The 24,020-nt window shown below is 37.2% G+C and overlaps 1 protein-coding gene across 9 annotated transcripts in view; it reads left to right on the top strand.

The window, feature by feature from the left end:
• The window catches only part of KDM6A (lysine demethylase 6A), a 119,813-nt gene that overhangs the window by 43,248 nt on the left and 52,545 nt on the right, over positions 1 to 24,020 (top strand). For 5 of the 9 annotated variants that reach the window (XM_035902398.1, XM_035902396.1, XM_035902394.1 and 2 more), the window contains 5 exons: positions 4,007 to 4,127; positions 14,862 to 14,916; positions 17,760 to 17,794; positions 19,978 to 20,043; positions 21,246 to 21,339. In XM_035902398.1, coding sequence (XP_035758291.1) covers positions 4,089 to 4,127; positions 14,862 to 14,916; positions 17,760 to 17,794; positions 19,978 to 20,043; positions 21,246 to 21,339 — 289 coding nt within the window. In that variant the 5' untranslated portion in view covers positions 4,007 to 4,088. Of the gene's footprint in view, positions 1 to 4,006; positions 4,128 to 14,861; positions 14,917 to 17,759; positions 17,795 to 19,977; positions 20,044 to 21,245; positions 21,340 to 24,020 lie in introns of those variants that run through there. The other 4 variants (XM_009646994.2, XM_009646991.2, XM_035902399.1 and 1 more) reach the window with 1 other exon arrangement.

Below are 24,020 nucleotides of genomic sequence, written 5' to 3'. Positions count from 1 at the left end.
AACACGTGCTCCTACTCTACACTGTTTCTTTTCATGTCCGCTTCCTTCTGTCTTGTATCAACCTGTAACAAGGTCCGATGTCATCTGTGTTGGATGCTACTAAGCACTTAAAACTGAAATGAATGTTGGTGATGTTGCAGACGTTTTGCTATTGATGTAGTAAGGGACTGAGTCTGGAGCTCTGGGCATGGCATCAGGAAACAGGCAGACCCAAAATAAAACTAAAATTTTTGCTGTAGTCCACGTTCTTGATGTAACCTTGAATGCATTGCTATTTTGTTTATATGTTTCTCATAGGCAAAATTAGATCAATATTAATTCAACTATGGTGTAGAATTGCTTGTCTGTCTGCAAGAGTTAATAAGTAAATGTCTTTCCAGAGTTTGAGTGGTTTATTCTATGAAAGTTCTACTGACTATATAAAATCAGGCTACAGTTACCAAATTAGACACGAGCACCTACCACTCGTAGAAATTGTTGAAAGTGCTATCTTTCAGATCACTTTATTTGTGAAATTTTGATGATGCCCTTTTTCACAGCAGCAGTGGAAGTAATTTGTGTTTGTTACTATCGATGACTGTTATCCTGGAAAAAATACAAATTGCATAATCAATACAGAATTAACAGTAGAGTTAAGTAAGATGCAGGCCAATATTTTGAATGGAGGAGATAAAATATCTGACTTTTAGTTAGAAAAGCTGTTTTGGGGAATATTTGGTGTATCCTTACGACATTTTCCCCTTAAGTCACTGATGTAATTATGCTTCATTATAAGTTTAAATTTATGTTACCTTTCAGAATTCTCTCTTAGTTTTTTTCATGGCGCCCAAGGATGCAGAAATTAAGATCCAAGCAAGACACTGACCCAAGAGTGCATTTTGAGTGCATATGGATACATTCTTAAATGTAAATCCATGACATATTATAGAAACGGAAAGAAAATTTCTAAGTGGGGAGTCTTTCACCAGTGTCTGTACCAGTGTGTCCATTCCATTGCCAAATCAATGCAATGGATGGGAGCAATCAATGCTCCCTGACTATGCTCCTTTGAGTTTTTTAACCTTTCAAGGAAATAACGCTTTTAAAGCATCACTAGCTTTCTTCCCGTAACCATCAGTTTAGGAATGATCAAATACAACTGAAATGTACAGTTAAAATATTAGTATTTAACTGCTAGCATGGTAACTCCTAACAGTGTCTTAAAGGGTACAGAGATTTTTGTTTTGACTTGGTTGATTGGATATATTTTTCCAAGTATCCATCAAAGTGGGTTGAAATGCATGCCACTATTTCCTGCACAGATTGTGTCTAGGGGAATGATGTCTTGTCCTACTGATTTTCTTCCTCCTTTTTGGGCTTGTCTTCATTGGAAAAGTAGTGTTTCGTTACAACATTATCTCAGAGACTCTGATAACTACTAATGTTGAGCCTGACTCCACAAGCAGATTAGATAAGGGTGAATGGTGTTGGCCATGTTGTCTGTATGGAGATAAACCTTACACAAACCTCATAGAGGCTGTCTCTGACTAGCAGGTTCTGTGCTAAAAGTAACACAGTCTTTTCATGTTGTCCACTGATGATAATTTTACTGTTTTTTCTCTGAAAGACTGGAGTAGGCAACATTCTTGTTCCTTTGAATGAATGACAGGATATATTCAAATTAAATTTCAAAACTGTCCTTAGAAGTCATTTGTTATACTTGTGGCTTTAACTCTGTTGCTCAGCTGTGAATGAGTAATATTTCCTGTTCAGTAAGCAAGAGACTATAAAACTTTTTTGTCTCTTATGGTTTCTCTTAAGCTTTTCTAGAAATCCATGTTTCAGTGATCCTTCCAAATGAGACATGACATAGGAGAAATATGGAAATACTATTTTCTGACCAAGCAAGCTAGCTGAAGTGTGAGGAACATGAAATTCATAAAGTGTATATGAGCATGGTCACAATCTCACATGTGGTACAGAACCACAATGTCTTTATTCCTGACTTTTGCCTTCTCTTTGATAGGGATCATAGATGCTGGTTTTCTTCCTTTTTAGAACTTAGGATGCTGTCTTTGAACAAGATGCAAATAATGGATTTTAAATACCAGTGGCTAGCGTACTGAGTACCGTATTAGAGTTAAGACAAGAAATGCAAATATACAATCACGAAATCTATACTTGGCATAACAAAAGCATAGCTTAAAATATGTGCTGAAATTTAGTGATCAGTCTAGTCCTTGGCCTTCCATGGTCTTGTGGTGGTCTTGCAGATAGACGATGGTGAGCATACTGCTATGAGACATGGGTCCTTGTTTGTTACAATTTCAATGTAGATACTGAGTTGTGTGATTCATCACCACCCATGCTATTCTAGGGAAGTTTAGATGAGATGTGAGAGATTGCTTAGCTGGTGCAAGTTTGTCCCTTTTTCACTTCACTTGCTCATTTGCCTTGTGTAAGTAGAAAAATAGGGTACAAGGTAAGGAAACCCTTTCTGAACAATTGTAATAGAGGAAGCTTCAGTTCCACAATAAAACTGTAATATATTTTAAGCCCACCTGCTCTTAAGTTGTATTTAATCAAGTCAGATAATGCTTTAGCTACAAACAATTTTGTTGCATAGTCTAGAGGAAGTTCTGTGCCTTTGGTTTGCTTTGCTGTCAAGAATAAGAAAAGAGCCTGAAAGAATTTTAGAGCAGAAGTAGTGTTTTTGCTGATGGATTCAAAAATGATCGTTTTATGTGTATTGTGAATAAAAAAGTCTAAGAAAAATATTTATTGAATCTCCCATTGCAACTGCTAACCTTTTGTCCATATAAATAATACTACACTTGGAGAGTAAGAAAGAAATCAATTTGGCTAAACATTGTGTGATTTTTAGGCATTGTGGTAATTTCTGTCCAGTGTCCCTGTGCTCCTTCGCAGCGGGCACAGTTCTCCCCATAGGCTTGTCTGTTACCTGTCTGCGCAGCATGGATCTGGGGTTGCCTAGGCCAGCAAATGGGACTGGCCTCCCTGGCCTAGGTGCCTGAATCTGCCCTAAGTGAGACTGATTCTGATTTCTGTTGCTGTACAAGCAGTGATGTATGTGAAGGTATTTTGTTTCAACCTGTCGTTGGATTTCAGGCGAGCTAACAAAATTAGTCTTAGCTCCTTTCTGAATTCCTCTGTGAATTTAAATGTATTATCTTTTAGTTGCATTTTCAGCTGTCCTAATTTTATGCCGTTGGCCTGAGAGGCAAAACAGTCCTGTTGAGAATCACATTTTTTCTGCTCCAAGATACAGTTGTTAAGATAGCGTTTTTGTTCTATCTGGTACACTGCCATCACGAACAGGGGCAGGTATAGAGAGGATTTAAAGGTAAGGAAATAGAATCACAGCCGTCTTCACCTATCATGGGAATATGAAAAGCAAGTTACAGTGGGAGGAGGTGCCAGCCTTTCATATCTGTATTTTCCTGGAGGTGATTGAGTGACTGGAAAGTAATGGAGCAATAGGTACTAGCTGAGTCCCTATACAGCACTGGTGCTAAGAAAGGGAGGACAAAGTGGAAAACAGAGCAGGTTGGTGCAGTGGGAGGAGGTGTGTGTGATCTCTCCTTTTAGGCCTTCTGTTCTACTGCTGCTCTCGGGGGTCTGCACTACCTGGAATTAAAAGCAACCTAGCAGTTGGCTGTGGCATGAATGATCACTGTGTTGTTCTAAAGTTGCATTAATTTTGTTACTAATTCCTGAGTCATCCTTTCTGAAATAGCAGATACATTACTGTATTTCATGCAGCAAATTAGTTTCTCTAAATGAATAGAAAAGATTAGACTTTCACACATACACCAGGATATCTGGAGTGCAAAATTACCCAGTCCTTAAAGAATCAAAAGCCATGCACCAAAAACATTGCATGTAAACCATTATTTTGATGTGTTCTTCTGTAACAGTGCTTTCTGATAGCCATATAAATTAACACTGATTATGAAGTAATATGTCAGTAAAAAATTTTTTTTTTTAATCTGTGTTTTTCTTTCAGGGCAATTAAAGCATTTCAGGAGGCGCTTTATGTTGATCCCAGCTTTTGTCGAGCCAAGGAAATTCATTTGCGACTTGGGCTTATGTTCAAAGTGAACACAGACTATGAGTCTAGTTTAAAGGTAGGTTTAAGTCCTTTCAGATTGAATTAACATTTGTTACAAGTTGTGTTGCATCTTGAAACTGCAAGGAATGCATAAGTGTATAGCAGTTAAATACTACCTGCTTTAGAAATGGAAGTGCTTCAGTATGAAGTATCTTAGTCTAAAGGCAGAGTAAGGGTAGGATTTGAGGTGTCTTAGGCTAGAAATGTTCAGAAAAGCCCAGCAAAATTGTAGATGTGCACTACTCCAGAAGTAGTAGGGCGCTCATTAAAATAGTAAATTTTTAGGGGGAGGCTAAGGATGTACAGAAAATTGGAAGAAAAAGAAAAGAATTAGCAGCCTGAATTTCTCTATGATCTTTGATTATTTTTTTCCACCCCTCTAGCTGCACTGTTGTAAACTGGAAGTTCTTAAAAATTATTAAAAGTAGAAAGCTTTTATGCAAAATAATGGCCTCATATCAATTTTTTATATCACTTCTACTTTTCTAGTAGTTAATCATTTTATTTCCTGGTTTGAGAGTCTGCCTCTTAAGGCAACAATTTCTGGCCAATCAGTGAGAAATGGTTTGTGTTAATACAGTACTTTGTTTCTTCTGTATTTTTAAAGATTTTTTTACTGCTTGCATTCTTTTTCGGTCTCTGGTTATAATATCTGTCATTTTATCTCCCTCCATTCAACATGTTTGCTCTTTTTTTTTTTCCCCCCCCTCCTTCCATTTCCTACTCTGTCCCCATGTTCTTTTCTTGACCTCTAAATTCAGGTATGTGTGTCTTGGAAAAAAAAATTGTTCTTTAGTGGAGTTTTATGTGCTGGGAAATATACTTGTAGGGCTGAGAATTTAGTAATTTGTGATTAAGTGTAATTTATAAACATGTTTCTGCATGTTAATCTCTCCTAAAACTACTGAAAATGTTAAATGTTTTGTTTTCAAGAATCTTGTGGCTTCCTTTTCCTAGCAGATTGTTTTCCTGGAAGTTGTATTTGTGATGCTATCATTGTCCAAGATCTGAAAAGTATAGAGTGCTACTCTCAATTTTTCCTTTCAGTATTTGTAATAATGGAAAGCACTCCTCTCATCAGGCTTCTTTTTTTCATATGGAGCCCAAGCTTTCACTTAGAGACATTTGGAGTTGGAAATTGTGATTAGAGATGATGATATTGCATAGGAGTAGGACAGATCCAGTGCAATGAATGGCAAAAGAGAGCAAGGGGAGGTAGAGGTAGATCATGTGCGAGTTTGGGTGGTCCTATTTCCTTATGCTTTGGTACAGATTTAGTATCGGCTATTGTGATATATAGGGAATAAAAGAAGTGTTGAAGAAGTACATTTTGGTTTTATTTTTAAAGAGGCCAAGGACAAAACAGAAGAGTAAATTTACAAGGAGGTAGTAAACTTGTAAACAAGTAGTGGAAGGAACTTCTGCATTTTTATTTTTAATAGAAGAAATTGATCAAGAAATAACCTTTTCCTGCTGTGCCATGAAATCCGTAATTCTATCACTGAATCAAGTATTTAAATAGATAATATGATAATTCAATCTAAGGAATTTACTGTGTTTGATCTTCATAACTTTGCAAAATAAAAAGATCACTCATCACAAGGATTTTGAGTGTACCAAACTTTTAGTTTTCAATACACCAACTAAGAATGGGGAAAACACCAAAGAAATATGTTAAAAATGGGAAGAAATTAATCTTTTGTAATGCAAAGTTATCATGATTCCATTGCTTTTATGTGCAATGTGATTAAGTCACTTAAGAAAACAAGTGGCAGCAACAAAACCAGCTTACCCTGGACCACAATGAAGATCTTCAAAAGGAGGATGAAATGAACATGGGGGGGTGGGGGGGTTGCATTAAGGATAGTTCCGCATTGTCCTTAAATCAATATAACTGTAGGTTGTTCCTGAAAGGTTGCCTCATTTTCCACCTTGCAATCCCGATGGCATTGTTCAGCACCCTCTGCTGCATTCAGTCAAGTGATATGTTTTTTTTATTCCTGTTTGTGGACTGAGGTGCATCAGAAATCTGAACCAGCTTAATTTGAGATTGCCCAGTTTGCTAGATCCAATGCAAGGTAGATGGCCAGAGTGTGTGAATGGGAAGGTGGAAGTAGAGCTGTCTTATCCCCTTCTGGTGCAAAATATAACATGAAATTCTATTCTGGAATTATCAACTGAAGCACGTAAAGTAGAGCTTTTGGTTTGCTTCCTTTGCCGTGGAGGTTGCAATCCTTAGCAGAGAATAACACTGAGGAGCAAGAAAGAAAAGACCCAGTGGGGCAATCATAGAATCATAGAATCACTTTGGTTGGAAAAGACGTTTGAGATCATCGAGTCTAACCTTTAACCTAACCCTGCCATCCCACCACTAAACCATGTCCCTAAGCACCTCATCTATCCTTCTTTTAAATACCTCCAGGGATTGAGGACTCTACCACCTCCCTGGGCAGCCCATTCCAGAACCTGACAACCCTTTCAGTGAAGAAGTTTTTCCTAATGTCTAGCCTAAACCTGCCCTGGTGCAGCTTCAAACCCCCCCTCGTCCTATCATCTGTTACCCAGGAGAAGGGAAACCTACAGCCTCCCGTCAGGCAGTTGTAGAGGGCGATCAGGTCTCCCCTCAGCCTCCTCTTCTCCAGACTAAATAACCCCAGTTCCCTCAGCTGCTCCTCGTATGACTTGTCCAGACCCCTCACCAGCTTGGTTGCTCTCCGCTGGACATGTTCCAGCATCCACTCGGTCTCAAACTGTTTCAGCTGTTTTCAGTTCAGCTCATCTGTGGATTAAATGTAGAGTCCTGAGACTGATCCACTTTGTTTGAAAACAAAATAGTACTGATTGAAACATACCAGCTTATACATCAGGGTGTATCAATTGAGGAGTAGACTAAGTAGAACAAGCAAGGCAGTAGCTTCTTCAAAAACCTGACTGATCCCAGAGTTGAAGTTTAAAAAAACCCCTTAAGCCAGAACTCTGAGAGCAACAAGAATATGAGAGGCAAGTCAGAAAATACTTCCTTAGTGAAGAGAACAAAAGGAAGTGCTGGTGCCGTGGTTATGCACAAGCATGGGGAGAACAAAATGGGGAAGAGGTACGATGAAGGGTACAAAAGGATGTTTTCACAGAACATCTGTCTCATTCTGTGAGACTGAGTATCTCGTTTCTTCACAGAAGAAAGATAAGTAACACAAAGTAATGAAAAGACACAGTTGTCATCTTAAGCCTTTTCTGGTTTTGTTGACCTTTTTAAAAGGATCCAGGATTTTAGAGGATGGTTATGGGATTTAGGATCCAGCCTGCTAATGACTGGCCTTGAGCACAGACCATTTCCCTGGGGCTCTGCATAAACATAATTCATTGCCCAGTTTGAGCTTTGTATTTGACACTGAGGCAGAAAGTGGAAGTAACTTTTCATCTGGTATTCGCTTGTGACTGTTCTGGAACTTACAGATTGTACCAACGTTGCATTAATGTACTTCGAAATATCATAATATTTTTGATGGTATTTAAACATTCATGTGAAGTCTGTAATTGCTAAGAATAAACCATTGCCAACAGATGAGTCATTGTCAGTAAGAGTCTTCAGGCAAAGGGGGAAGATGGGAGTCTGAAGGTCATATATTCCATGTTTTTCACAATTTTAGGCCATTAACATAAATCATCTATATTTTATGTAAGCAATTTAAGCTCAAAATTAATTTTTACTATTTTAAGATGTTGATGATCAAGATAATTACTAGAGTGCTGTTTAACAAGCATAAAATCAACTCTCTGTGTTTTTTCAAAATCAATTACTGCTTTTCCATGTTTTTAACATTACTGCAGTTAAGACTTGCAAATTACTATGAGAACCCTTGACTGCTCTGTTATCCCATTGCCATAAACTCTGGCAAGAACACCAGTGCTGTTGAAAATTACTTGGCCTTCAGGCTTACATTAAGGAAAAAAAAAGTGGCCCTTCTGGTTGGAAAGAAAAGTCCTTGTGTAACCTGACAGGGCAGTGTTACCTTCAGAGGTGATACCTGAAAGCTGAAATTGCCCCATTCATCAGAAAAGTACAATTAATTCCAAAATCAACTGGCAATGACTTGGGGGGGGGGGGAGAATTTTATTATTGATCACTATAGCAGCAACATACTATTAAGGTTTGCCCAACAGTCCTAACCTTTTCACGCTCTACTATGTGTCTTGCTGCCCACTTCCTATTTGTTATTTCCTACAAACGACACTAGGAATACTGGGTTTGATGGTATTAGCTGTGGTGGCACCGTGATAATCTGAAAGAAGAATAAAGCAAGATCTCTACAAATACAATATATCTATTTATTGGTTTGGTAAATGTAGTTGGAAAAAATATTCAAGCTTCTGAGTACATGCCACATTATTTCTGGCATGCCACTTGTTATCCTAGTTGTTTTCCTGTTTATTGAACATATTTTTTCAATTTTAGCCTCCTTTTTTCATACACGTGTGTAATCGTCCTGTCTTGTGTGTCTCAGTTCTTCACTTAAGTACTTTTGAATCTTAACCAATTTTTGGCAGGCACATCAGAAAGAAAGAGATTTCAAAGATAAGTTCCTAGGACATTCCTGTGCAACATGTTGCCCCAGAGCCATTTCAGCTCTGCAAGCTGAGGACCAGGGGATCTGGTCGGCTTGATCTGCAACCAAGGCACCAAATGACTGCTCGTGGGTCTGGTCTGCTGGAACGTGAAAAATTCCTGTGAAGGGAACTATCCCATCCACACTGGAGTTCCTGTGCATCGGGCAGCCCTGATGTTTCTTGTCCAGCTGGAAGCTGAACACAGAGCTAGGTGGAGCACAGTGGGGGAGCTGGGTGTGCTGTGCAAGACCACTGACATGCATAAAAGAGAAGCTGAGGAAAAAAGGAAAATTACAGCTTTGGTATTATTTAGTTTGATAGTTGGGTTACATTGGAAACGGCAGCTATGGGAAACGAGTCTTCCATCTGGTGCTCATTCTGCTTGGTGGTGTTGAAGTATCATAGTGTGCTTTCGGCGGGGAGTTAGGGCCGCCATCCTGAAAGCCCTTTGAATGTAAAATTCAGTTCACTTCCATTGTTTGCTGACAGACTACTTAAGGGGAAAAAATAAAAGAAATCTTAGGATTTTGTATTTATTAGAATGATAACATTGAGGGAATGGTGGGTGGGTGAGAGATTTTTTTTGTGAGTTTGGTTTTGTGAGGGTGTTTTGTTTGCTTTTGTTTGGGGTTTCTTTGGTGGTGGATTTTATTTTTATTTTTTTTTTTAAATGGGTGGTTAGTAGGGATACTGGACATGAGCAGGTTATTTTATGGTAAACCAAGCTATGTTGTGCTTTGGGAATTTTGTTTGTTTTTTAAGTATTGCAGATGCATCCTGTACCCAGCAACAAAACCCTTAGAAGAATGAGAACTACATTACTCATGTTTTCAATTATCTGCCTTTTAGTAGAAATATTGATTCTGCCTTTCACTTTTAGAAAATTTTCCTCCTTATTTGTACACAAAACAGGTAACCTAGTAGTTTGCTTCAGGCCTATGCTTTGATCTTGCCTGTAAATAATCAATTTAAATATATCTTTAATTTTTAAATTGTTTTCCTAAAGGTTCTCATTTTGTTAGTAACGTTAGGACATACTGCTTATATTATGATAAGAAAAAGGCTGCGAAAGAATTAGAATTTATTGGGAAAATACGCAAGAATTATATGAATATGCATGAAATAAAAAAAATTAAATACTGCTGTACAGGTGAACAGCCCAAAGTACTTATTTATAGTTAGTCAGACACTTTTCCATCACTTAGTCAAAGAATTCCCCTGTCTATATAGGTATCTTTATGACAGATATTTTTATCTGCTGCAGCTTGTATGCCAATGTGTAGCTGTTACAGTCATATTTTTCATTTTTTATGTTCTCTCAGTAATAACTAAAAATGTATTTATGAAAGTGAAAATTTGTTTTCAAGCCTTCAAGTGCTGTCTCACAACCTTGTTATCTTTCACATGTGCTTAGATAAGTAATCTTTAAGCTTAAACATATTAAGTTGAAACTGCATGTATTTATTTTTAATTATGAAAGAAAAATTAACTAGTCAAAATACATACAGTTATGAGAAGTTTTAGTTTCTTATGTCTAGTTTTATGTCTGTAATCCTACCAGAAACTACTCAGTGACATTTTTAGGTAGAAAACAAAACAAAGGGCTTTAGCTGTTGCAAGGTGGATATCCAAGACCTCAAGCACTTCACCTAAACCTCGTTTTGTGGAAAGGAAGATGAAGTGAGTCAAAGGATTATTTTAATAAAAATGTAAGTGGATGGAAAGCAGTATTTGGGAATGAAATTGCTCTCTAAGTCTTCGTAGGTTTCATACGCGTATGATGGAGAGACATACCCAAGAAGTAAAAACATGGAAGTTTTTTAACGCGGTATGGCACTGTAATCAAACCGCAGTGGAGCTGTTAGTGCAACCTGGTCCAGATTTATCAGCTGTAACTGAAAGGTCGGCATTCAGGGTGCGCAGCAATATCTAGCGATGCCTGCTGGCTGGGTAGCCACGGGTACCCGGCAAGGATTAGGTTGTGCTTTCGGTTCAGGCTGGGTGGGCTGGGGGCAGAGAGCTGCAAGGCCTGACACCACCCCAGCTCAGGGGGGTTCAGCTCCATGCTGATGCAGTGGCAGGGGCAAGTTTCCAGGCCTCCCGTGTCCCTGTGGCATTTTGTTGCTGCTGGCTGTCCTTCAGGCTGTAATGCAGGGATAGCTAAATTTTGCTGCTGCACAAATAATGATGAAATATGCCGGCAACGTGAGTATTAAGATAGCTTTGTGGAAAACACTCCGGTGTGCTGCATGAGATGTTGGCCTTTCTGTTCAAAAAGGATTTGTCAAAACAAGAGGCTCTTTGTGAACATGCTGCTGTTACTCAGCATACGTGTATTTTTGTGACCCTTGTTTCATCTGCCCTCAAGCAGCTTCCTTCTGTAACGGTTTTCCTCAGTCTCGAGGGTTCTTTTTTTTTTTTTTTTGTATTGGACAAAAGTAACTGCTTACACAAGCCCTCATCTTACAAGATGAATTTCTTCTGGATGCAGAAGACGCTGTAGAGCAGAGCAGAGAGCCGACGTAGCGGCACCCGTAGGGCGTCCTCTCCTGACCCTCTCCCCTGGCCCCAAGCGTGCCTGGCAAATGGAGGCCTGGCCCTCTGCCACGGCCGATTACGCAAGGCTCTCTCTGTCCTAGTTCTCCGAACAAAGGCTGCTCTGAGGAACACAGGCATCCCACCTAGGTCACATAGGCAGGAAAAAGCCATCTCCTCACAGAATTTGACTGAGTCATGATGGAGCTTTCCTTCATGGTAAGTCTGTGAGCATCGTCAGGTTTCATACGATGGCTTGCCTTGCCTGCTAAATAAACGCAGAACCAAGAGCTATTAAACTTGCTAATGTCATCCTCGAGAGGAGGAGGGAGTGGAAGCACTATTTTGAGGGCTGAGGCTTGGATGTGAACAGAGATAGTACTGCAAATCTTCTTGCTAAGAGGAAAACCGTTCTTTCTGCATTGGTCATTTATTGATTAAAGAAACAACAAAACCCTGAGTACTTGCCTCTTAAATTGTAAAGGACTAATTTGTTAGGAGAACTGGTGTTTAATTCTTGGAGTGAAAACGTACTGGGTTACCCAAAATCGGTGTCAGATAACTGTTATTTTACTACCAGACCTAATGCTTTCATCAGTTCTGTTTGTATGCAGTCCACTGTACTTCTGATCCTTGGAAAGATTACCTTCCAAATTGTTTCCACAATCAGAGGCAAGTCAAGGACTTCAGAGGAGACAAAATAGGCTATAGATAATTGTGCAATTACAGATGGCTACAAATCAAGGTATATTATGACTTGAGCTGCAGCTCTTGAAGCGAGCCTGTTACTTTTTAACATTCAGCACGCTGCCTGCTAGGTAAATCCTCTTACTCGGGATTTGAATTTCTATAGACTGCTGTCTGCCTTGAGGTATTGTATGTCGTCTCTGAACTGCAGCGGCCTCTCCTGCATAATAACTATTTCACACAGCAGTAGCCAGCTTCAGTACTGCAATATTTGAGAGAGGTGCAGATGTTTGCTAGCCGCTTCTGTTTGTGGCAGAAATGGAAGTTGAAAATTACTCCTATTTTTTAAATTTTTTGGTTCTGGTAATTGCAATTAGTGGATCTGCTTTCGGCTGATGACTTCTATGCGTTAGAATGCATGCATGGTTTTTTTGGTCTGATTTTGAATACTTAACGGGGAGCTTATGTATTATTTATCTGGCAAGAGGGGTAGGTTTGCTTGTGTATGTATGTGCATTTCAAAGGTTGTTGGTTTGAAAGGTTCTGGGTTTTCTGCGTATGGCTTTGCGATAATTGTTTAGTGCAAATGGTTTCTTCTGCTGTAGTTATGGGCTTCGGTTTATCCATTTCTTTGCTGTTTGTAGCTTAGTGAAGAGCGCAGGCAGAAATTTACTATGCTTAGAAAATTTTCATAATGTGGATTTTGAAATTTAAAAGTCAGCTAACGTAGCAGTAAGCATTTGAATTTTTAGGAGGCATTGCTGAGAATATTCCTGCTTGTTTTTACTGTACAGCACTGGTACTACTGGCATATTTAAATATTTAAAATGGTTAGATTTTCTTATATGGTCGCCTGCTTTCTCTTAGTGAGTCTCACTGCAATAACCCTTCTGAAGAGTGACTATAGAACAGTTGTCAGTCATTTCTCTTTAGATCTGCTTATTTTTTATAATAGCATTGCTAGGTGAGAGCAAATCTGTTCCTTTCTGCTTTATCTTTTCATATTAATTGTTAGTGACAGTGCAAGATGACACATCTGTGCAAAACAGATTTTGTACCGTTTGGATTAGTATACTCAGTGTACAGGCCAAAATATATGGGTCTATTCCTTTTTTTCTTTTGTCAGGCAAAATGCAATATAAAGTAGAGCATTTTATTTTTATTTAGCCTTTTTTTTTAAGTTGCCTGCTTAGTAGAATCACTATGGTAACCGACTAAAGGATGTCTCTGAGGCACACAACCTGCATTGCAATGTAAGTGAGGGGAGATTTTAAGTTCTCTGACTGCTGAACACTAGAAAAAGGAACAGGCAAGGCAGAGAAATGAGCTAATATTTAATATTTATAAGTTATTATTTAATGCTTGCTCTAAGGTTAAAAAGTTATTTTACAAGTAATGTATGTGTGAGTTCATTGTTTTCTGTGCTCTCTTCTGGGAATGATACTGCTAAAAGGTTCATTAAAAATCATAAATTTTTGTTATCATTCAACTTGAGTTTGTCTCATTTTTTAAAAGCTGTTATATATTACAAATGATGTTGATAGAAATCAGTGAGGTGGTAACCTGTGTCACTGTGTGCCTCTTGGAGCTCATGAGAGCGTCAGCAATCTTTTTATGCTTTGAGTGATGCATTAGTTTTCTAATAATTTTTCTGTTTAAAATGTTTATTTAGAAATTTGGTGGTCTGTTAAACTCTTCTTATAAATCTTTGTGTTCTATGTTATACAGATATGCTATACATGAGGTATTATTAGGTCCACAAGGGAAGTTACGTAGTATCTAGTAGCTCTGAGCATGACAATAGTGAAAGTGAGTTGCATATTTTTTCTTTTTTCTTCCCAGCTACACTAACAAGCTCCTGATGTCATGTAGTTTGGCATCCTGAACAGGCGGAGCTAAATGTATCATTTTTGTGCTAAGAAGATAAAACACACTGAAGCATCAGCATGTTTTGTGGATTGGAAGCCGTGTGAAACTGTATTTTGTAGATAACTGTATTTATTAACAGTAGCATTTTATATGCTATCTCTTAGGTTCCTATATTACTAGGTGTGATTCTCTATTGAATTAGTATGTTAATCCAAATTCTACACTGTGTAGGAAGTTTATGGAAAAGTTCAGAGGCATTTGAATTTGTATGTCTGTTCCATTCATTTTAACACACTTGGTTGCGTTTCTAACTGTAAATAGTGATCACTGAATTAGCGTGACACTTGTGAAATGATTGCTTATATCCAGACTTTCTGGCAGACAGACTTCATTGCTCTGCTCGTGTGACCTTCTTTCTAGAAGAGCAAAATGCTTGGCTCCGAACTTCCAAATGCAAAAATGTTTTAAAAGATATTTTTCATATCTCTTGAGGGAAACTGATAAAAATAAGCAAGCTTTAATGTCTAAGTGAAGTTATCATAATACCTGGAGGAAAGGATATAAGAACTCTTTATGAACTCATATTTTAATGTAAAGGTATTAATTTAGAATGCTTTTTCGACAAGAGATTAGTTTTTTAAAAATATATCAAATAATTTGAAGGAAGAGTATTCTGGTTTTCCTATATAGACAAATTGACAGCTTCAGTGGTTTATCTCCATGAGGCTATGAGCTAGTATGACTACATTCCCAGTTGTGTATTCTGAGGAAAACTTGATCTTCCAATTTTGACCATTCATTTGATGCAATCATTCTTCCAGATGCTGTCTCAATTGCTTTGTGAAGATATTTGTTGCCATCTTACATTACTAGAAGCAGTGCTACATTTGCAATAAAAAAAAAATTACTTTCCTCTGGTAAACAGTTAAACAGAAATTGAAAATTGTTTTCTTTACAACACAGTATTCATTTTCAAGTACAAAACTGATTTATTCTTAGTAATTTGCCAAAGTGCTAGTATTACTTTGAAAAACAAATAATTCTTTTTTTTCAGCATTTTCAGTTAGCTTTGATTGACTGCAATCCCTGCACTTTGTCTAACGCTGAAAGTAAGTAACCTATAAGTATTTCCATTTATTTTGTTGGGGGCTTTTTTAAGTTTTATGCTCACAAGTGTATCAATTTTTAATGAACCAATCCTTCAAAATCAAAAAAATCAGTACTGAGAGAGGCAGACTACAAAATCTGACTCCATCTGTCAACGGAGACAGATATTCCAGTGGAATTGTGGATTGTTTTAGTAAGTGGAATAAGTAAAAATTGAGACTTAGCTTATTAATTGCTCTGAAGGCTTGAGTTATAGAGGAAGCATACTATTTGACTGTTTGTTTATTTATTTATTTATAAATGTGCTTGTGCCATGGCACACATTTAACAGTATTTAAAACTTTGTGGCATCTTGATAATGTCATTTTTCAGTGATCATTTTAATGCCATTTAAATTTATAGATCTAAAATTCAGCATCAGTCTTATGCTGTTGAAGTAAGAAAAAGTACAAAAATTAATTTTTGTTAGCTGCCAACTATGTATTTGTCTGTATTTGAACACAGCCTCTTAGTGTAGTATGATTTATCATATGCGGTATATACTGTAGGCTGTTTCAGAGCATCCTGCACGTATTTATCCATAGTTAGTGGAATTGTATGCAAGAATAAGTGTATGTTCCTGTATGCTTTGGAGGCTGTGAGAATTAAAAAGCAGACAGGTGCAAAGGAAATTACTCCCTCAGTTTTTAACATACCTTCATGCTGTTCTGAGTGTTGAGCTTAAGTTACTTCCTAAGTCTAACTTCAGCAGCATTGGAAAAAGTATTTAAAAGCGTTTTTTTCTTTTTTATCTCTTGAAATCAGCTGGATAGAACTATGAATGTTCTGTCAGCTAGGGTAATGAAAGCGTGTTTGTTTACATGGGTGAAACTGCCGGCTGTATTGGTATCAAGGAGCCAGATGTGCTACAAAGTCTTCTCTGAAGCTATGTCATTTATCAGGAACAGGCACAGATAATTTTGTAAAATGATTTGCAGAATTCTTCCTAAGTCAATAGGCTTTTATTGTTTTCTACCAGATAAATGGTTCTTTATTATATTTCATGTTAGTTTGGATTATTTCTCACAAACTTTATCGATTTCCACTGTATCTCTGAATTTTTGTAAGGTTTTCCTAACCCTTCCCCCCAAGACCCCTCTGCCCCCAAACTTATGTAGAGGTATGGCCCCATGTAAGGGCTTCGTCGCCCCGTGGCCTTGGGCACGGTGCTTGACAAACCCAAAGGAAGAGAGTGAAGAGGAATGAGAGAGATTTTGTCAGGCTCTCCTGTACTACTTAGTGGAAGGAGAACTGTGCGCTCTGACCCAGGGCATCAGGTACCGTCACATAAACGCTTGCGATTGCCTTAATCCTACCCCTTGCATTTCTAAAGGCTGGGTGAGTAACAGCATTACAGCGAGCATCTTCATAGCAGAAATGTTTGAGTGCTAAGCATGCCGTCTTTCTGTTTAGGCAGCCTCTAATGTGATACCTTTAATTTCTTTCCCCTGCAAGGCATGGCTTCGTTTTCTAGCTTCACACCAAAGGGGTTTTGCTATGAGGGGAAAAAAATAAAGGAGGTGTTTTTTAAGTAATGAGTTCCCAAAACAAAAGCAGAGTTTTTTCTTTCATCAGTCCAGTGTGAAGTTTGACAATGTGGTGAACATAATGGGTGTGTTACGTGCCCTTCAGCAAGAAACACAAAAATGTTATTAGAATTTTAGATGATGAATTTCATTATGACCTGGTTTCTGAAGTGCCCTAGGTTACCGTCTTTATGGTGAACGACAAAGCTATGCACAAAGGGAGCTTCTCCCTTCCCTTATGACCCAAAGACAAGCCCTGGAACTCCAAATTACCTGTATAAACCTCTGTGTCACACTATTTTGTAGCTTCAGGAGAAAGAAGTCTCTGTAATTGAAATAAATTGAGCTTGGCTCAAACACAGGTATTTTCTTACTTGTAGTCCTCAAGAACATCATGCAAAAGTCTGTCTCAAAGGAATTTTTCATTCCTTACCAAATCAAAATAAGGATGGCGTTATTCTCAACTACCTGTAGCTATCTACCAGTTGATGGCTAGTCTAGGTTGGCAGTTCCCAAGCCTTAGAGATCAGCTTTTCTTTAATGATTTGAGCAGCGTAAGGATAATATTCCCTCTGCTTTTACTATTGAACAACTTTCTTTTTCTTTCTCCAGCCAGCAATTTTCTTGCCTCCAAGAGTTGCTAGTAGTATTATGGCATTCTGTGCAGTTCGTATGATGAATTTAAGATGCTTTGCAGTAATGATCAGAACACCATCTGCAATGAATGCTTTTAGTTCAGTTTAACAGGGGAAGGACAATTCCTGAAAAGGGAAAAAAAAAAACAAAAGCACCTAAATTTAAGATCCTGCGTAAAACTGGCAATGTATAATGTAGTTTTCTGTTCTGTAACCCAGGTAGTCTGTGCCTTGGCAGCTGAATGAAAATAAAAAATAAGTCTCTGTTTCTAACTCAGTTACGTACAGAAAATATTACCTGCATTCTTTTGTTGTGCATCTCTGCTTAAAGAGATTTTATTGCTAAGTTTACTGAAAGGTTAATGGACTGCATTTCAGAATACAAATAAAATCCATGAGCTGCCTTTCTGCAGTATCTGTTTGCAGTCTTAGTGCTTTGTTAGGATACACTTTCATTCTCTGTCAGTTCTGTTATAGTAAGAGTAACATATCAATGTAAACAAACTTTTTTGTATCTTCAAAATGTAATTTATCTTGGTTTTGCATTGATAAATTTGAAACATTGTTTATCCCTTACTAGAAAAAACATACTGTAATTGTTGTCGTTCGTCAAAACTAATAATTTTGATTTTCCCACTCTTACAGTTCAGTTTCACATCGCCCACTTATATGAAATCCAGGTAAGCTTTAAGCTCCTTTATAAAAAGTGGGGTTGAGTTTCTAATTATATGATGTAATTAATCTGTGGAATTCATATTATAGATGCTTTTATAAAGTTAGGCTTAAGTCTCAAATCGCTAAAGAAACTTTATTTGCTTTGGCTAAATTAAAAATATTTTTTATGTGGACTGTCATGCTATAAAATGGAATAGCTACTTTAATAAACTTATATATTTACCAGTCTCCCAAGCTGAGTACCAAAAAAACCCCTAAATAGAATTTTTAGTAAAATTATTTTATGATATTACACATTTATTTAAAAAGTTAATGTATGTAGATATAAAAAATGTGTAGTTTCTCAATTCATATACATTCATATTGTTTCTCATACACACACACTTGCACATAGTCAAGTCTAGCCAGGTGCCCAGGTGCCTTTTTTTGACACAAAATTTTCAAATTTAACTGAAAATATGTGACAGAAACATTTGAGATCTGGGGTCAAAAGCACATAAAGCCATGTTGTTAATTTTATATCAAATCCTTAGTTTTTTAGGTGAATCTTTTGAGAAATTACAGAACACTTCTGGGCTTCCAGATGATAAGTAAATTAAAACCAAGTAGCTACTGAAATAGCTATTGTATGTTTGTAATTTGACTGGTTGGTCATATAATGTAGACTGTATGCCCTTTTATCATGTTTATGAGTATTATATGACTGAGGAAGGGATGTGACATGAAAACAAGAACTTGAATTAAAATGGATGACAGACATAAATAAACTACATTTTAAGTCAGTTGAAAAGAAGCTTGATAAAGTAAATGCTGTCTTTTGATGGCACAGTGAAAGATTACTTTAGGTATTTATATGCAAATAAAAGGTACAAATTTGATAAACAAGATATTTTTCTTTTGAATGCTTTTGATGCAAAGCTGTACGACAAGACAGAAATCCCCCATCCCAAAACACCATTAAGAAACTTCATGGACTGTTGTGGTTCTTACCTGGCCACCGTCCAGATTTCATTCTGAGCACTGGAGCACATCTGATGCATCTTTGTTTATATAACAAAGCATCCCCAACACATTAGTTCTTTTGATCTTCTAAAGTAAAACAGAAAGTTGGACATCTTGGGTCACCATGCCAGGTGCCTCATATAATTGTGTGACCAGTGTTACAAGCGCTTAAGTGATGCTTTCTGACTGACAGTTGTAGGCAGCGGGAGCTTCATTTCAACGCAAGTCAGAGCAAAAAAGCTTCAGTGCATTCTGCTATTAGACCTGGTTTGTGTCTCAGTTCTGATTGGGAGAGGTACATTCTTTTCTGGAATTTGAAACCCTTGGGACCACGAAGGGTGTTGACTTCAGTCTGGATATTAGCCTCTGACACAATGAAGAGATGTTTTTGGAGGCAGGCTGGTTGCTTTGTTGCTTTAAAGGACACAGTGCTACAGCTTTCTGAACCCCACCATATGGTTGAAAATTTAACTAATATTTAACGGAAAAGTTAATTCATTCCTTAATTATGTACCTTCACAGTACTGGCGTTTAAATGATGGGTTGCCAGCCTCTGAACAAGAGAATAGCCTGATGCTGACAAGAGTTAGCAGTGGTTTTTCATGGTGTTTAATACTAGTTTCTATTATTTCATCTGTGGCAGTGTGAGCCCCTCTAGCTGTTTAGGGTGGTGGCTTATACGGTGTCCAAAGATGTTGGATTGCGTTCCCCTCCCTCTTCCCATTTCTAAGACCATTCATGATGCAGCCAATATCAAGGACTCTGAATTTTTGGAATTAACGTATCTAAATAAAGCCAAATGCAAATATTATGACATGTTTCTGTAACATTTTAAGGCATATATGTAGACAGATTTCTAAAAGGTAAATAATGGAACAAATAACAGAAGTTAAAAAGTATTCTAGATCTGGAAAACATGATTTTAGTAGGTCTTTCTGAATCCTCCCAAGCATGTAAACATCTCTTTCAAAGTAGGAATATTAGGCACTAATATTTACCTATTTGACATCTGGATTGCTGCCTCTGCTGTCATGCTATAAAGTGAACTTCTGTTCATTTGCTTATCCTTCATAGTCATAAACTATGAATTTTGTTCCCAATGCTAAATTTAATTTTTTTTCCTAATTGTTTTTGTGTTGCTAGCCATGGATATTTTATTTATTTATATTATTTGTTTTCTTACCAGTTGTCTGCATTTCATGAACACCAATTAAAAATCTTTTCTACCAACTTCCCCTTGTTCCATTTGAAAGTATGTAATTGCTGCTTTAATTTTTTTTCCTGACTAGAATAAGATTTTAAAACCAACAGAGATGTCTTTTGTGATTGTGAGATCTCAAGAACCTAATAACATTTATAACTTCTAATAGGTATTTGTATTGTTTAGAGCCGTCTTCTCAGTTGTCCCTTCTAAAACACCAGTAGTCAGTAATGTGTGCTCTTTGCATAAATCAAATGTAACATAAGTTATGATCATTGGCATTTAGGTGTCCCCATATATTTTAGTACATTCTTCATCTGTTTGCCAGAATGAAGTCTAACGTTGGATTATCTGAAAGCATATTTTTCTTAAAAAAAAAAATTGTATAGAATTTTTAGAAAGTTAAAAAAAAAAGTACTCCTACTAACAGACCTCAGCTTTTATGTCTTCTAGACTTTTGTGGGAGAGGAGGAACAAAAGAATTAAGTATGTAAAATACGTTCACTGTTAAATTATTATTGTTAGGGTAACTCAAAGATAAATGCTGACATTGTTAGGAAAAAAACCTCATCTATCAAGAAGTCTTAATCTTAATTATATACCAAACAGCTCATATTGCTTCAGAAGTCAATAAAGACCACAATCCTAACCTGTAAATCTGTTTTCTATATGAAGACCTGTCCATGCTTTAAGCACACTTAAACTATATAGCAAATAATACGATGGCACACCTTCATTCTCTAGGCATAATCCATGGATATGTTTTAATTCTACATATGGTGGGACTCTTACCAGGACAACAAATGTGTTGAAAAGGCAGTTCAAATATACCGGAGGAAGGAGAGAGGCAAAATTATACCAGCCACCAATTACCGATGATCTTCATTTCTGTTATGAATTTCCTGGGAGGAATTTGTGTAGGGTTTTTTCAGATGTAGACTCACATTCAAGCATTCCCCTTGAAAAGCAGTATATTCTTTATAGTATAAGAAGCATCACGAGAAGTTGACCAGATTTAATAATTTGCAAATTTCCCTCAATTATTTTAAGTAGCCATTTTATATTAAATACTATATTTATGAAAGTTATTCTCTTACCATATATAAAGCTTTCATATGCACTGTATGCAAAACAAAAAAAAAGTTCTAGAATTTTTTGTCAATGTGTGTGTGCTGTCAGTGCTGTGAAATCGTTGCTATTAGTGATCTGTTGTAAGCTTTATGATTAATCCATTTACTTTTTTCCTTTTGCAGAGAAAGTATCACTCTGCAAAGGAAGCTTATGAACAACTTTTGCAGATCGAAAACCTTCCTGCACAAGTAAAAGCAACTGTCTTACAGCAGTTAGGTATGTAAAATTAACTTTTATTTTTCTGTGTGTTTCTTTTTTCCTTCTTCACCTTCTGCAGTGTTTTTTAAGGCCCCATTTCTGAAGTTAGTCTTAGACACTGAGTACGATATGTGAAGTTTTCACCCAAAATAGAATCCATAACAGTAGATAATTAAGTAAATAAGAGAGGAGGAGAAGATTTTAATTAAACTTACAAAATTAAAAGGCTCTTAGGCTTGCTACAGTGTGTGTGTTACAGGTTTTGGGCAAGAAAGGATGGTCTTCCAGAGGAATGCAGCAGTTAGAATTATGTATTCTCTGTTCTGCCTCTGAGAACATCCCTTGAGTAGCCGGGCTAAATGCACTAAACCAAACTACTCTTTTCTATTGCAGAATAGAAGAACATGGCAAAGAAAAGTTCACCTTTTCTTTCTCTTTATTTATATTATGTAATGAAAACCTATTTCTGTAACTAAAAAGTTGTATCATCAGCTTCCTTAAAAGAAACCACATAAAAAGAGAAAAAGTATTATTTTTAAAAAATTGTCATCTTCCATATTTCTAGAAAGCTAATAAATAATTTGTAGACCAAAATTTTTAATGGTTGGGTAAAATAAATTACTTTTGTCCTATATGCCTTATAAAAGTATTTCCAGAGTATTTTGTTAAAATTGTTCAACCCAGTGCAAAACTTCTTCATTCACTTATTCCATGTTCTTCATCTAATTTATTACTCTAAATATTAATTTAGCCTGCTTATGCCCATTTTTATTTCCCCCCCACCCTTTCACATAGTGGTCATTTAATTCAAATTAGTAACTGGCACTAAATTATGGCCACAGTGCATGGGTTTTTTTGGGTTTGTTTTTTTTTTTTTTTAGTGCAGGTTGTGGGTGGGTTTGGAGTGGGCTAATTTGTTTAGTTTTGTTAATTTTGATTTTCTCTGGGAAAACACAAATAAAACTCCTGGAGGAGTTCACTGCAGGACTCTAGGTGCTGATCTTTTTGCTGTCGCGCAACAGTGTTGCTTATATTTCAGTATCCCCTTCGATTTTTATTTTTGATTTAACTTGGTGTTACCCCACCTAGTATAAATTGTCAGCAATTTCATCCAGATAGGCTGTGCATACGATCGATGGAAGACAGGCTTCCCAAAATAGCTGGCCAACACTTTTTCAACTCTGTTTGGTGTATGTTGCCACATTAGGAGCAAAGGGTCATGGTTGTATTCATAAAATCCTACCACAGATCTCTGTGTTAGCAATAAGAGGAATGACTGAGAATTGTCTGCTGTCTGAAAACTGGATTAACTCCCTTTATTCAATCAGCATAGGTCACCTGGTTTGGTAGTGTGGGTAGCTTCTATGTGGAGAAAGTGACAGAGTGGTCTTAACCACAACGTTCAAGGCATACCATTTCTTTTGCTCTTTGCTGTTAACAGTGGTGTTTAGCAGAGTATGGTGTTTATTGCAGGCTATCGAGCAGCTGGTAATAAAAAGCCCTCCTCAGGCAGCATAGTCCGGGTGGTGCACTGCTGCTTAGAAAAAAATAATAGAAAATACCTGCCATCTGCCAGAATGCTACTGGCAAAACCCAATCAAAATATATTTGTATTTCTGTGTTGAACTCTTTTGCTTCAACAGAAAAATTGTTTTGGAATGAAAATACCCTTTGTTTATTTTCCTTAACTAGTGAACGTTTATTGAGCCAGAGTTGAAATTTAGGTAAGTTCAGATGTCTTGGGAGACAGCTGTTAAAATCTTTGCTCTTGTTGCTGGTTTCCGAAGCAGATTACTGGGGGGGAGAACCCTGTGATTCTTGGAGAATTACGTATCCGTTTGAGCTGATGCATGCTGACTAGTTTGGGTAGATGTAGCAATAAGATCTGTGGAGTTGGATAAGAGCAGTTTGTTTCTTCTTTTTTGCCATTTCATTTGCTTTCCAAACCATAGTTCTTTTCACCCCTTGCCTAAAATTACATTAACTTAATGAGACTGACGATCAAATCTGTCCTGGTATTCTTTCCCCAATTATACTCAGTGGTTGCATAAGGAAGAGTGTAAGAACAATGCAAGCGTTGAGGTTTAGAGGCTTAGAAGTTCTCAAAGCACTGTCCCAATGATTTTCGGCAAGGGGCATAGCTAAGTGGTATCCACATAATTGGATGAGATATACATGATGCTAAAACGAGGAAGAGGCTCATCTCTTCAGAGACTGAGGTGATGATGTTTATTGGGGAAAAAGCAATTGCCACAAGTTCAGCATGAGTGTGATTGATAAGCATACCCCCCCACCACCACCCCCGGCAGCATGATTAAGCTAGCACATCCTCTTGCTGAAGCAACACAGGGATTTGTTGCAAATTATATTGTAAAGACCTGGAAAAAAACGTGGAACGTCTGTGAAGTATGGACAAAATCTGCGTTTTTGTTTATTGTGTTTAAAATGCCCAAAGAGTGGAAGAGTAAGTCAATATGCTAGTTGAGAATTTGAGTTAGGTCTTGCAAATGGGAAACTGCACAGCTTACCAGGGTTTTTCCATCACCTTCTTTCTGTGCATTCTTCATTTTATGCATGAGGAGAAGAGACACCCAGTTTCCTTTACTTCTGCTGTTCTAGTAGAAAACTTTTGTTCTCCCTCACTCTCTGTCATGCTTTCTGCCTTTTTTTACCTCCTTGCACAGGAAGATAAAATCGGG

This window comes from Egretta garzetta, unplaced genomic scaffold, assembly GCF_000687185.1.
Source record: "Egretta garzetta isolate BGI_Z169 unplaced genomic scaffold, ASM68718v1 scaffold1099, whole genome shotgun sequence".
NCBI classification, from domain to species: Eukaryota; Metazoa; Chordata; class Aves; order Pelecaniformes; family Ardeidae; genus Egretta; species Egretta garzetta.
This window is presented reverse-complemented; position numbering and strand designations above follow the sequence as displayed.